Below are 15,634 nucleotides of genomic sequence, written 5' to 3'. Positions count from 1 at the left end.
GTCTCCAATTGGATAAATCAAATAAAGTTTTCGATCGAACAACAAATAGTTAACCTAACAAGAAATGGACTGATTGAAAGTGGATAAGGGACAACAGTTAACGAACATATTGATTTTGTCCCAGCATAATCAAATGGTTGGTTAACACCGCCATTTTGATGCATTCATTGTTGTGTTAGGCCTGAAATGAGATAGGCCTTGATATCGATTTGAAATAGACTGGTGGTCAAAGTGTTGAACAAAGCACAAGTGCCACCGGATTACCAGCTGGACTGTTTACAGTGTACAGTGCAGGACATTGTCTCCGCTACAGTGCAGTGTACTGTGGAAGAGAGTACTGTACACTGTAGTGTATTGTCGGAAAGTCGGAATCGATGATTGTGCTAGTCCGGTCCAGTCCGGTCCAGACTGGTACCGTACACAACTACTACAGTACACCGTATCTCTGTCAAGCGTCAGGCCAAACTCATGTCTCGGAATCGATGATTGTGCTAGTCTAATACAGTCCAGTCCGGTCCGGTCCGATCCAGCCCAGACTGGTACAGTACAATGTATCTCTGTCAAGTGTCAGGCCAAACTCATGTTCTTGTATCGACGTTGTACCCATGTCACCTGTGGTGATTCATTGCTTAGTGTAGCTCGTCAACTGGAGAACCATATTGACGACATCTGTTTTGCTAACGGTGACCTGGGAATTCTGATGCAAAATTGCGAGCAAAAATAATGTCACGAAGGTGGACCGATTCTTACAGTGGCTAGACTAGAAAATAAATCTGTGTGGATGACATCTATTTTTAGACGGCACAATCAAAATGGACATTTTACCAGTTGCGTCGCTGACGGATGGTGACTCATAGCGTTATAACGTTATTTTAACTGAACTTATTTACATTGCTCCTGTAAATATGTCTATCGTGATAATCAGCTGACGATTGTCCGATATTCCTATATACATTTAACAATTTTAGCGTCATTATAGCGGTGTTGTCTGAGAATGTTTTATAATTAGGTACAGTAAGTCCATACTTGAGCACCGTAACCCATGTTGGTCCATTCCACGTCGTAGCCGGTCCAATAAACAACAGACATCCTTTTGGCTCGCGATGACTTGCAGAATCTTGGTGCATCTGCTACAAAATATTGCTTGCCAAAATAATGCCCAGTACTGCACCTGCGGGTATACCAGTTATACTACAAAGTCAATCAATAAGGAAGAATTCCATTTTGTACGTCGGTACATTTTGCCACTGGATGGCGAAGTCAGTGGAGAGTTGTACAATGTACAGTAGGTACATTGTACTGTACTGTACAATCACTGCAATGGGCGGACATCAGAAGTGGCTTGCTGGGCTTTACAGTTACTGCAGTCCAAGGCCGAAAAGTGAGGACATCATTTACAATAATTATGTCACCTATGGTAATTCATTACCCAGTATGACTGGTCAAGTGGAGAACCGTAATGGTGACATTAGCTTTGCTAGTGTGTACCTGGTGAATCTACTGGAAATCCCTAGCTAAAAGTAATGTCAGCGTGTCATACCTGCTGTACACTGGCTACACCTGGAAGTAAATAAGCATGGGTGACATCATTTCTGTACGAAAGGGTCAAATGGTACAAGTGCGCAAGATGACGTCAAGATCTGGTAAAAGTCTGCCTACGCCTCCTCGGCCAAATCATCCTTGAATAAACTTGGTATGCCATATTTTATTTCTAATATGTATTACTTAAACCAACTTTAATAGAATATTTATAAGAAAGGATTTATATTATTCACGATGAACTCATTACTTCTATCTATTTATTACTTTGGATAACGATCAGGATTGATATCTGCGATTATAATTGTCATTCCAGGAATAGGTTAGAGGGAATAACCGGATCATGATATTCGATGTACCACTGATTTTGCCTATACTGTAGAATCGTAAATAAACATTCCAAGTCTTAACTTTCACATGATATAGCTTCTAAAAATACTCCAGATAAACATCTATATTATCTCGAAACAATCAGGAAGAAGATTAAAATGTTACATAATGTCTCTTAATGAGTAGTATACTGTAGTATCTCGCACTATGGATTATGGCCTCACAAAATTATGCCAAAAGTAGTATCTACAGTAGAGACCCGTAGAGTATCTATCGCGATATAATGCACGTCAAAATCGCGCATAGCTTTCTCGTCTGCGCAGCTTAGATATCTATCCTGCAGCAGAAAGTATTAATTAAATCAGGGGCATTTTAGCAATCTATCGATTTAATTTCCTGCATCTGGGTAAGTACAGTATAGACGAATACGTGTATATGAGTGCATAGACGGAGTAGTGAGTACCGAAGTAAAAACTTAAGCTCATTGACTGGCCACCGCCAATCAAAAATGGCACGGTACGTTGTTATTCTACTATACAACATTCATTCCAGCCGGTACAACATGTGATCATTGCCGTCATGAAAGTTGCCCTTGGCAACCTAAGACCTCCTTTAGAACTTTTATGCGTGTTGTTTTAAAGGCTTTACGTTGATGTAATTTCTATTTATAATACGACTAAATTATACTACATAGTACATACTTGATTCAAGCATTGGACCACTAAATTTTGTTCAACAGGAGTTATTTTATTTTTTGCTTTTCAATTAAATTGATATTCCTACTGATAGGTGAACAAGTATGGGTGGAATTACACATTCGTCTTTAGTATGTTGTTGTGGATTAAGACGGAATAACCAATGCTGCTATCCGTGTTCTGCTTGTTGTAATAACTTCAAGGACAAAGCGCCATTTTATAATTTCGATGGTTCGGAAGCGGTCGACCCACTTGTTTGCGTCTTTAAGCCGTCTAAAAACTTGATACGTCGAAATTTTGTACCTGGAATAGTTATTGATAATGCCACCTTACGTCGAGGACTTGGGCCAGTTGAACAACTTACTTATCTTTGTAAATATGCTCAAGATAATCATTTTAAAGTCAAAGCGGTCGGTAAAGGAATGTCATGGAATAAAATTACTTCAACTCGCGACATCTTAGTCGTAATGACTTCATTAAATCGGATTTTAACACCACGAAATAAATCTAAAGGCGATGACTCTAGAGAAATTGAAGTGGAAGGAGGAATGCTGATGAAAAAATTCGGTAACTTGAAATAAAAATTGAATTAGTTATCCACATAAGTACTCATACGTATAGTTTATCATAAGACATAAATTTTGATCTAAAAATGACTACCTTCAACTTACAATTAATTGCAAAGTGATCAACAATTTTATGAGAAAATTAGTGCCCCGTTGTTTTTAATAACAATGTTTATGTTGTTATATAGTAGCAGTCATTGTGACATTATCATAAATACTTATAGACTTAATTTAAATCCATTTTAATTAAAAGTGTGGTGGAAGCTGTGACACGGTAACGATATATCTGAGCTATCTTCCTGTTTATCAGCATTTTCCATAACTTTTTTAACGAACCAATAATTAAAAATCTCAATAAATATGACCTAATTGGGCCAATCTTAAAGACTAGTTACTCATACGTATAGATAGATATGGATTAATACACTCGTCAATAATTTAAATAAAATTTTTATTATCAATCATTTGTTTTTTAAATACTAACTACTCTTGTTTATGTAATTGTGTATACTACAGTTAGAGCTTTGGATAAAAAGTATGGCTTAGCTTTACCAGTTGTTGGTAGTTTTCTTGGTCAAACCGTAGCAGGAGCTTTATCAACTGCGACTCACGGCTCTGGTTACCATGCTCAAACGATGGTAAAATATTAGATTAACGTGATCAATTTAAAGATTATTACGAAATTACTGTAAAATAGTACAAAGACATAAACTAGTAAACGAATGTACTAGAAAAAATAACAGATCATTATAATTATTACAAAGTGAATCATAAGGAGGATGAGGTTGATATAAAATAAGAAATATGACAGTGCTGTTTCATATCTAATAATTAGTTTTAGCTTACTATACCGATTCAACCTAATAATTAGTTCAACACTAATTTATAATCATACTTGCTAAAGCACCTTCAATAATACCTCATTACATCTAATATAGATTATATCAAGAATTTGATATCTGTTTTAAATCAACAATATTTCATTCATTCCAATTATAACAAAATTACGCCTATTAACTAGTATTAATATAATAATTTTATCAGTATATTCGAGTTTAGGAATAAATGAATTAAATTTAATGCTACTGGTTTTATATTTTACGTATATCATAGTCTGCCTATGTGGTTGCTGTTCGCTTAATTATTGGTGGTGGAATCCAAGTAATAATACGTGGAGGTAATGAAAGTATTCACCAGTGTCAGCAAAGGTTATCTCAGGTCACGTTCGGCGAGATTTTAGAAATTAACAGCGATGAAGTCTTGAAATCCGTTTCGGTATCGCTAGGTGCAATGGGTATTATCTATAGCGTTACTTTTGCTTGCATTCCAACTTTTCGATTAAAGGAGGCGAGGATAGAGTTAGATATGCCAGTTCAACCAGATCAACCATTTAGAGTGCCGGAAAATTTTGAAAATCTATACAGAGGACCTAAAGATACCTATTTTTCATTTTTTATTAATCAAACTCCAAGAACTGATCCTGAAACAGGATTTGCTCATGATGCAGTTTATCTACAAAGCCATAAGACAAAGAAATCACCTACTTGTGGTGGCTGCTGCCATGCTTGCTGTGCTTGGTGGTGTTTACCTGGAGGTCGAGGTTGCTCTGATAGCTGTTGCTGTCAAGGTGATATTGCAGCTTCTGCCGTTTTGGGTTGTATTAGAAATAATCCGCATTGCGCTACAAAATTCAATACATGCGTATTGGATTCAATGACACGAAGCTATCCATTCCATGCTTCTTACTATAAAGTGCTAGAAATATCTAAGGGAAGGACTCAGTAAGTGTTTATCTTTATCAGTTTTCAACATGTACAGCATGAGTTTGGTTAATTAACACTTGCTTACATTTTTGCTAATGACGAGCTAATATGTGGCACGATTTCATATCATAATTTCTGTCAAAATTAAAATCTTGACCTTTAAATAATATACAATTTTAATTTTAGCTGTCAAGTAAGTAACTCAAAGGAGCCTTACTTGTTATCAATTGTAACCCAACTTCATATTATGATTACCAAATCCAATTTATTATCAATTTTTTATTCTCAGCGTACGTACAGCTGAATTTGCAATTCCCATCGATGTTATGGAGAAAGCTTTGCAAGATATTTTTCAAATTACGGCAAAATATAAGTCTCTGTACGTTGAACATCAAATACTTCCACTATACTGTCGGTTAGTGAAATCAGACGATTTGCCGCTAAGCCCAGCAAATAAACACCGCCCGGATGGAACTACTGTTGAACATTACATGTACATTGAGGTAATTACAGTAACACTGTAGTAAAGGCATTAGAAAGCGATGGCTTTAGATAATATTTTAATATCAGCATAGACAATCTCTAGAGTACCTTTTATTAGGTGGTTACAGTGTTATGGATATCAATCTCGCTAATATCATGAAATTTCCTCTCTTTGTACTCAGTTACCATTTTTACCTGGTACATATGGTGTAGAAAATTACTTAGAGTTGATTGAGAATACATTAGTTCAAAAATATAAAGCTCGACCTCATTGGGGTAAAAACCACAATTTGCAATATGCTACAATCAAAGCACTCTATCCAGGATTGGAAACCTGGGAGAAGGTTTATCGTATGTTTAATCCTGATAAGATTTTCGATAATGACTTTACCGTTCGCTGTGGTTTTTGTACAAGTGAAGATTATGCATATATTGATACCACAACACCAATGGTCGGTAAGTCAAACTGATATAAATAATATCTACATCTGATTTTTATTTCGTTTCAAGTGTAAATAAAAGATCTATTATTTCGTGTTACTATTTGATATCATGTAATCATAATTCAAGAGTCATTAATTCTTTCTGATGATGAATAGTTTATGATTAGATTTTGATTTGACAATTAAGAAAATTTACTGATAATTTTTAAGTCCTATCATTTCCATGATTCAACAGTAAATTAATTACAATATCATACGATATGCAAAGCCAACTTCGAATTTCTGTGCTAATTTTGTAGTCTTCAATTACATGATGTTTACCTAATAGTCGACATATACAGTATATCTGTATAAATTTCTTAAAATATATCCTAATACCGCAATTTTGATAATAATAAATTCAGACAAAACTTCAATCTAGCACGATAATACTAAACGTATTCGATTTTTATACCTTGATATAACTGAATGTTTTTTACGGTTTATCAAATAGTCAATATGCTCTATTTGTTTTCTTCATATACTGGTATCTCAATATCATGATTAGAACAATTCTACATTAAATGAAGTTTCGCTAGTATGGTGTAATTCAATTTTTTATCCTTTTTCAGCTTGCCCAACGCAATCTATCGATATGAAAATGGTAAGCACAGATGAAGTAGTCGATCTCGAAAACAATGATAATATCAAAAGTGATAAAGAAATGGAAGACAAAGGCCCAGATGTAACAAACTCGAAAGTAGATACTGAAAAATCTACCGATGATAATCTGACTACCGTTCAAAATTAATTTCTTTTTCGCCACATAAATTGTTTTTGTAATACTATCTGATATCTGTTTAATTTTGACAAAAGCAAATTCTGCTATGCTTCATAAACAGCTTTAACTTAACTGTATCATGAGTATTTTATTTACAAAGCAGATATCAATGAAAATTCGTTAATAATAATAAAAAGCGATAGTCAAAACTATCGTACTAGACAATACTGACATGGCTAGTCGGCTACTCATATGAGAGCACCTAGTTCAACCAAGATTATATCCAAAGCTATGCTGATTTTTTTTTTTTAAGAATTAAAGCTACTGCGTAAAATAGTATTAGTTTTTTTATACAAAGTTTTGCCCCGTTGTCATTATGTATGTATCTATACAGGTATTTAATAAATGACTTAAATAACTGTAAAATTTGTAATTAAGTTCTTGTGATTATGGAGATTACTTAGAAATATAACTACCATCATTTTAGGTTAACTAGTTAACTAATTAAGCAATGGAGGAAGTACAATTGTTATAAAAAATTTAAGATTGCATGCATGCATGTGATGTATAAGATTGACTAATTTACCAATCAGAAATCAATCGGTCATAACCAATTCTGAAGTCTATCCAGAATCGATAGGCTGATGCTATAGCTAGTCGAGGCCAAAAGTTATTATGATTTCATTTCTGCTAACTTCCTTCACGATATTTAAAAACTTTTAAGCTTGTGCACTGTTCATTAATTAAAAAAGTTAAACTTATTGATCCTACTTTACGTACGAGTACAAGAATAAGCAGCGTAATCGAAACAGTCCATTTTCGTAAAACTATCGATATTTTCGGATAGCACAAAGATTGCTAAGTAATACCTATATTTGGCTATTAATTGACAAGCGCAACAGCGTGAAACGTGTATCGTATTTTAAGGTAAGACCACGATTTATTTTCGAATAGAAATGTAGAAATAATCGTACAATACCAATAGATAAACTAATCTAGTCTGATACAACTTTTGTTTTCATATTAGATCTACCCGTATAGTGATTACAGTAGATTCTACATTAAATGTTATTGTATATGAAGAAATTAATGTGTAAATACACGTATACTAAATTCAAACATGTTGGTTAATAATAAGTACAGTCTGATTTTTTCGCTGGTTTAATTAAGGCATAATGTGATCGTTTATAAAACAACAAAATAGACAGCTATAATAGCGTAAACCAATTCCACTATTAAAGATGATTATATCTTAATTCTACGATATTGTAATAAGAAAATCTACTTTCATACTTATTTAATATTAACATGAATACATCGATATATACATATATATATATATATGTATATACTGTACTATAATTTTATGTATATGCACGTGCGTACGAGCTCATACATTCAAAAATTTCACCATGACACGTATATAATATAAAATTGGAAATATACAAGACTATTTTTAAGTTTGATTAAAAAATTAATTGCTGATTTAGATATATCATTTTAAATGCGTGTATAAATATCATTCAGGTCTACTATACATCAGTACCGTGATCCGTGAATGAAGTATAGGACTTATCCTGTACGATAAGTGTAAAACTGATCTGCTAAAGATATTGTATACCCGTACGTTTCAAGAATATGAGACTGAAGCGATCGCTGCCACACTACACGGTACAAAGGAAACATCATAGCCGATACTGCTACAGACTCAGTACAAGGTATCATACTTTAAGCGTTTCTGGTGTACCTTAGTCTTAGTAGATACAATAATAAATCCATGTACACTAAAGTCTTGGAAGTATTTAGTAATAAATCCAAGGCCGTTTGCAATAAAAACTCTAAATAACTTGCAAATCTATATCTGAATTTATATGCTGTGGGCAAAAAATTTCATATCATATCAGTAAGGAATGACATATACGAAATCATTTAAACTTCGTTACTGCTATTGCTAGCTATGCTGCTGTTCGATCTACTGCTTGATACACTAAAACGATATAATTTCTCTGCGATATCTTTACTAACATTATCACCAAATGGAACACTACTAAAGGCATCGGCCTCGTTATCAATAACAAGTGATGCAGGCCTAGTTCCAGGGTTTGAAGAATTCTGTAATCTTGAGTGCGACAATGAACTAAACTCATCTAATTCATCTCCGAAAGGCACTGCATCAAAAACATCTGATTCTGATCTATTGATCGTCGCTTGTTTTTGCTTAGTTTCATCCACTGCCGTATTATTTTCGGAGGCATCAGCAGTAGTTGGTTCAGATACTGTAAATGGTCTAGCTCCAAATAAATCTGTTGGGTTTACTACTTGATCTTTCTTGGCATCAGATACAGTACTACCATAACGATCAGTCGAAAAGGGGGCCGCTCCAAACAAATCCTTTTGAAAATTCGCCGAAGTTGCTTGCTGCTGATTGACAACTTCTTTAGTATTAGAATCGCCAGAAGATGTCGATTCAAACTGCACATTTTTAGCTGCAGTCTCGTTAGATCCGAATGGTGCAGCACCAAATAGATCACGGTTTCGAAAATTTTGAGAATCATTTAGCTGTGTAGATATAGAGGTCTCATTCGATACCTGTTGCGAAGTCATATTAAGAGATTGAGAAGTATGTACTGATGCACGCTTAATATTAGGAGGCGAATTTCTAGGAGAAGAAGGAGCCGAAGAAAATACTGCTCCTGAAGGTAGCGGACGACTCCTACTACTAGTTGTTATTCGATCTGGTGTATTCGTAGATGGCGCACGAGGAAGATTAGAAATTTGGTAAGGATCGCTAATTTGCCGGCGATGCTGGCGTAGATTCTCAGAAACTTGTAATTTCGCGTTAACCTGCTGACCATAATGTTGTAAGTTGCCTTGAATTGGGATTTGTTGAGTGGCCGCCGGATAATATTTTTGCTGATTTAAAATTTGCTTATTTTGCGCTTGTTGATATGCTTGTGCGGGCACTATATTATCAAAATTGAATTCATCGATAAGCTGAGGCTGCTGGGCAGCATTACGATTAACATCCCCTTGCAAATTAACTGCTTGCTGTTGAATCTGAGATCCTTGTAGCGGTTGTTGTTGCTCTTGATGTGGTAATTGTGAGGCTGGTTGTTGCTGATTTAGATACTGCTGCTGTGTTTGAGATACCTGTACTGCTTGCTGATGGCTTATATATTGCTGCTGTTGAACTGGTTGTTGCACTTGTAATCCTTGTGTTGCTTGCTGCAGATTTACAAAATGTTGCTGTTGATTAAGATATTGTGGTTGAGCTTGGGATCCATGCACTAAATACTGCTGAAATTGTGGCTTTTGCGCTCCATGTGCTATTTGCTGCTGAATGATTTGCTGTTGAGTTTGAGGTATTTGTGCAGATTGTTGAACTCGTTGTTGAATCTGTGACCCTTGGACTGCTTGCTGATTAACATAATTTTGTTGCTGTATCTGTGATCTCTGCTCTGGCTGAATGTACGAATTTTGTACTGGTCTAGGATCATGAGGTCCAGGTTGGTTAAATTGCTGACCAGAGGCATTGTGGTGAAGTTGTTTCGATCCCTGTTTCATTGCATTATTTTGAACATTTTGTAGTCCAGGTTGTCCATGTGATAAATTGGAAGCAATATTTGGTACAGCCTGATTATGACTAGCGCTGATTACAGCTTCAGTTCCGTGTAAATTTCCGTGCTTACGTACACCAACTGGCGTTAACGGTCGTGGTCTCTCTCTAACTGCTATCGAAGTTCCTGTGGTAGGTCCCGCGGAATTTCCAGAGGTCTGCTGAATTCTAGAAGATGCTTTAGGTTTAGCTGATGCGTCCTTGTTACCAACTGTTCGCCGTAAGTATTCATTGTAATCTTCAGCATCAGGAAGATGATCAGGAGATGAAACACCCTATAAAATAAGATTGCAACAAATACTACCATTAAATCTTTCAGATGTATACCACATTATGTAAAATCTTTACTTACATTAGCATTCTTTACAGCACAGGGCAATCCAGCCAATTTGAATGCCACATAGGACACTTGAAATATATCCGGTCTTAGAGCCGGATCTACTATTAACATGAAACCTGCATAGAAATTAAAAAGTACCGTTAATACCACTGTATAGTGAAAACAAATATAGTTAGTTAATCATCAGGAAATATAAAATTAGTTTTACTACAAGAGTACTATATTAATAACGCCTTCATTAAGGCAAAAATTAATCTCTCAATCAATCGTTTGATATCTTAGGAATTTTGACTATAATTACAGAATCACCGCTTATAAAATACTTACGAATTAACTTATGAAGATTTTTTGAATATTTAGATGTATTTGGTATTGAAAAGTGGCCACTTTGCATTGCCAAAATATTTTCACCAAAAGGTAAGGAGTAAAAACATAACTTGTATAACAGACAACCAAGAGCCTGCCCAAAAAATATTTTTTGTATCATTCCGACTATCTATAGAGTACAGTTTACTCAAGTACAAAATGGGATGTATAATTACCCATATATCAGCCTTTGTCGAAATCGGCTTTTCAGAATATAAATCTATCATTTCTGGTGCCCTATAAGCTAATGTCGTATTCCTACAGAAATTTAAAAGAGAATATTATATTTACCAAAAACAAAAGCACAACTGAATTATCTGTGAATAGCTGTTACTTAACGCTAAATGTAATCATTTATCGAAATTGTAGTGCTTACTGTTAACTGAAGCAAGATTAGTAAGATACTATCAGAAACGACTGAAAAAAATTTACCTCTTAATATCTTCTTCTAACTGTGGGATATTTGCATGATCAGCTGTTTGAATAACACCAACAGCAGCACTTCCAAAGTCGCACAGTAAATAGTCATTAGTTTGCGTGCGATATAGAATGTTCTCTACCTATATTGGCAAAAAACATTACAATTACTGAGAACTGTATAATCATAGCGTTGCTTGTTTCCATGAAATAAAAGTTACGCTAAAAGAAATATGCCAAACTGTAAATTCAACATAAGGTAGTAAATAGCTTCTCATATTATAGACATAGAATTGATTTCTATGTAGATTTCTAGTGGAATGATCAAGATAGATCAATTACACATATCTACCTTACCTTTAGATCTCTATGAATTAAAGGTGGGTTAAAGTGATGCATTGCAGATACGGCTTCACATATATCACAAAATATCTTTAATACTTGTTGCTCAGATAATCCATTATCGATGTGTTGGTTCATTATTTGCAAAACATGCACTTATACAAAAGAAAGTACGACATATTTTTAAGTAAATTAATCAATATACGATATAAATACGCAATAAAGGACAAAGCTAATACAATAAAGGAAAACCTGGTCAATACCTTTCATCGTTTAAGACTATTTTGTTTCATAAGTGTAATAATAGTATTTTTGATATCAGTAATTCTTACCTCTACAACATTCCATTAGCAGAAGAATCTCAATTATATCATCTTTTATGTTATTGATAGATGAACTGAGTAGTGTGATAACATTTTTATGTTTGGATAATTCTTTCTACAATGTTCGAAAATAAATGAAGGGAATACTATTAAAAATTGGAAATTAGAATAGTATCTGGACAAATTATTAAATTTAATTTTAATTGATTGTATTGTATTACAATAGATGAAAAAGTTGCTAGAAAAGTTAACATATAAGGGCAATAACATAATTTCACATGATATCATACAGGTAATTTAATAACACACGGTTATATCTACGTGTAAACAACCTACTACTGTAATAACAACAGAAATAATTATTAACTATACTAACAGATATTCTAATTTCTTTCTGGCAAGAGCGTAAATCTTGGGTATTATTGACTGATAGTCTTTTCAAAGCATATCTTTCGCCTGTTCTATTACATCTAACAAGAAATACTAAGGAAAAGCCACCTAAAAAGTAGAAAAACAACAGTTTGAATAATTTATAAACTACTAATATAATTGAAAAGGATATTACAAGCTTTTATGAAAGAGTCTTCCTAGCATAATAAATCACACCAATATTTGCGATCACAGAAAGCGGGAATAAATACATTAAATTGAATATACTGATATTTGAAAGAGTTCAAGATAGTAGAATACGAGTATACGCGTATACTCTTGATATAAAGTAAATTACTATTATTAAGGATTAGAGTGACAAAAAAATCGCGCAGATATTGTTCCAATGCTGAAGTTCAATGTAAATCGTTGCCCTGTCATGTAAAAGTACATTTCTAAATAACTAATATTTTAATTTATGCCTTTCAATAGCATGTCTTTCATCTTTAAAAAATTGTATAAGAATAGTAAGAATAGAATCGAATAGCTTATATGCATTCAGTGTTAGTAAAGATTTTTGTGAGCATAAAAAAAGTGCTAGCTAGTGCAATAAGCATGCTAAATATCATTTTCGAATCGCTTAGAAAAGATCAATGGATACTGTTAATGTATATAGTATAATAGAATAGTGTAATGCCCTTTAAAACCGTAAACATTGAAAAAACAATACCAATTTACGAAATTTAGTAGCCTATAGTTGTCCTTATTAGCAATATGGATTAAACGGTTTTGAAAAGTAAAAAGATGGCTAAACGAGAGAGGACTGAAGACGTACTTTCTTTGCATAAGCAGCATTAACGGTACGCAAATCTGGCTTAATCAGTCTAATATAGCGCAAAAAATGCTACTGTAGTCTGAGTGTAGACCACCGTACTAGATCATTTCTATCAATGCAGGCTTTAACTCTCGATGATAACGTTACTTATTTATCCTCTGGTCATATTGCAGTAAATATTGTGTGCTTTCTTAGTTTGTATAAACTCTGGAAGGGACTGCAAGATATTGTATTTTAATTTATTATCCATTCAACATAAGACAGTGGAAGCTTCCACTCTATTTTACGAAATTACAAGGAATATCACAAATCATTTACGAATAATTTATGACTATAATCATTGTACTAGCTTTTCTTTATAGCCTTTACTTGGAACGCTGATAAAAAGGTATAGAAATAAAAAGTTATTACTAATCACTTTCATTACTTCACTCCAGAATAAGGATATTAATCTTTAATAAACAATATTATACAAATTTTTTCAGATGGCGTATTACTTTTAATCCTAACTTCTACCACATTAACACGTTGATCCCATTCACATAGTCATTATAACCGTCTACAATGAAGCATGACTTTAGCTTCTACTGAACTACGGATAGGTAGACTACCGTAAGATTGCTAGTGTCGAGGCTTTACTTTATTTAACTTCGACAATATGTATTACAATGTACTCGTATTATTCTGAAATTTGCGATGGTAAAATGGTTAACCATGGTATGTAAGATAGTAGAAAATGAGGTTAAATTCAGCTAAGGCGTGAACATGGACTACTAGAATAAACTGCAGAAGTACTGTAGTCCATGGATGTGAAAAAATAATCAATTACAAGCTTGCACTACAGAAGTAAAATTGCCGACAGGTTTGAACTGATCGCTGTGTCAATAAGTTGGCACTCAAGATTATATTGTAATCATACAAGAATAGCATCCTCTGACAAAAATTTAAATGCAGTAATCAGCCAAGATGGATTTATCGCGGTTTCTAATGAGTTAAAATTAAATTGTTTTTGTTGATGAACAATCATTTTATGTTGACACACTTTTCGTGGATTGTTCTCCAAGTAGTAAGATCAGTTTTCAATGTCATCGAAATGGAAATTTTTGAGAAAGAACCAGTCAGTAGAATTGGTAAGAATGTATCAAATGGTTTAATAAGGCCTCTCATTATTGAAAAACATCAAAGTACTACTATTAAGCTTACAAAAAGTGTACTACAATTATGCTGAAGATGAAACTTTTTTCTATTTTACGCTATGGCCTGGTAGATGGAAATTAAAATTGAATCGATCTCTATTGATCAACTATGGACAGCAATCGGATTATCCAAGTATTGGAGAAAGGAAAAAGCATCGATTCTTGAGCGTAAATGAATAAAACTGCAACCTGGCATATTAGTTAATGAAGCAGAGATCTATTTAACATATCATCTTGACTGTTTCTCTCTATGACTAAAAATATTGCCATCAATGCATGACTGAAATTGTGCAATCACAGCACCTCATTGGCCCACTACAAAATCAACTTTCTACCCTTGTGTGTACTGTATATCCATGACAATTCATTGGAGTACTGTTTTCAAGTTTAAAGTATCCTATACGGATTGTACTTGCTCTTACTTGGCCATTGGATAAGTGATGACGAATTTTGCGGCTAAAATATTATATCATTGAGATTAATATACCCGTATATAGTACACGCTACCCTGCTGGCCTTGGTCACTGTATCAAGTCTGCTGCTCTCGCTTTCAATCTATCATTCTTACTTGGATAATGCATATCCAACCATGAACTACTGCTGGTATTTTACTGTCAGGAAGCATCCCGACATACATTCTTAATCAATATACATGATAAAGTACTGTACTTTATGCTGGTGTGAAAGTCCCCCAAAAAGGATTGAATCTACTACTCCAATCTTGATGGAATACTCGGCTAAGGTTAATTCATCAAAGCATGACTTGTGTTTGTGGTATTCGGCAATCCACAGTGCTGTACTTGATCGATGAAAAAAGTTTTGATTTAAGGGATCGATAATAACTCACCTTCGGCTAATAACTCTTCCACTGTTACAGAATAATTGCCAACATGGAAAACTTTACCGATATAAGGACACTGTTGGCCACTAAATAACTTCTTCATCTTGTGACTAGGACGTTGAATGGGAGGTGGAGTTGAGTCAGCAGGTAAAAAATTTCACGCCAATCTTGGGATGAAATGGAGTAATGAATGCCGATGGCACCAACCTTGAGGAAAGGAAATGAAATGGCAATTCTTTGGATCTGTCTACTGATTAAAAACGGCAAAGCGTCGTCGTTGATCCGTATTGTGGATAAATGGATGTGGATTGGTATAATGTCATCAGGAGAGGAAAATGTGGCCGGCAATTCCTTGGGGCTAATCACGATGTCCCCAAGATGATCGCAAGAGTGGAATGGACGTACCCTAC

The 15,634-nt window shown here is 34.3% G+C and overlaps 2 protein-coding genes across 2 annotated transcripts; one reads left to right on the top strand and one right to left on the bottom strand.

The window, feature by feature from the left end:
• Positions 1-2,668: 2,668 nt before the first annotated feature.
• TRIADDRAFT_63871 (uncharacterized protein) lies at positions 2,669-6,629 on the top strand (the record flags this gene model as incomplete). Its single annotated transcript, XM_002112033.1, has 6 exons — positions 2,669-3,131; positions 3,647-3,768; positions 4,244-4,911; positions 5,183-5,396; positions 5,559-5,832; positions 6,431-6,629. 6 exons carry the CDS (start codon positions 2,669-2,671, stop codon positions 6,607-6,609), a joined length of 1,920 nt encoding a protein of 639 aa, XP_002112069.1. The 3' UTR covers positions 6,610-6,629.
• A 3,897-nt stretch (positions 6,630-10,526) lies between these two features.
• On the bottom strand, positions 10,527-15,327 carry TRIADDRAFT_24131 (uncharacterized protein; the record flags this gene model as incomplete). The annotated part of the gene is made up of 8 exons (XM_002111538.1): positions 10,527-10,651; positions 10,863-10,995; positions 11,078-11,159; positions 11,334-11,461; positions 11,676-11,815; positions 11,993-12,098; positions 12,360-12,481; positions 15,231-15,327. 8 exons carry the CDS (start codon positions 15,325-15,327, stop codon positions 10,527-10,529), a joined length of 933 nt encoding a protein of 310 aa, XP_002111574.1.
• Positions 15,328-15,634: the final 307 nt, after the last annotated feature.

The sequence above is a fragment of the Trichoplax adhaerens genome, genomic scaffold (assembly GCF_000150275.1).
Source record: "Trichoplax adhaerens TRIADscaffold_4 genomic scaffold, whole genome shotgun sequence".
NCBI lineage: Eukaryota > Metazoa > Placozoa > Uniplacotomia > Trichoplacea > Trichoplacidae > Trichoplax > Trichoplax adhaerens.
The sequence above is the reverse complement of the archived record's forward strand: the minus strand, read 5'-3'. Positions and strand labels throughout refer to the sequence as shown.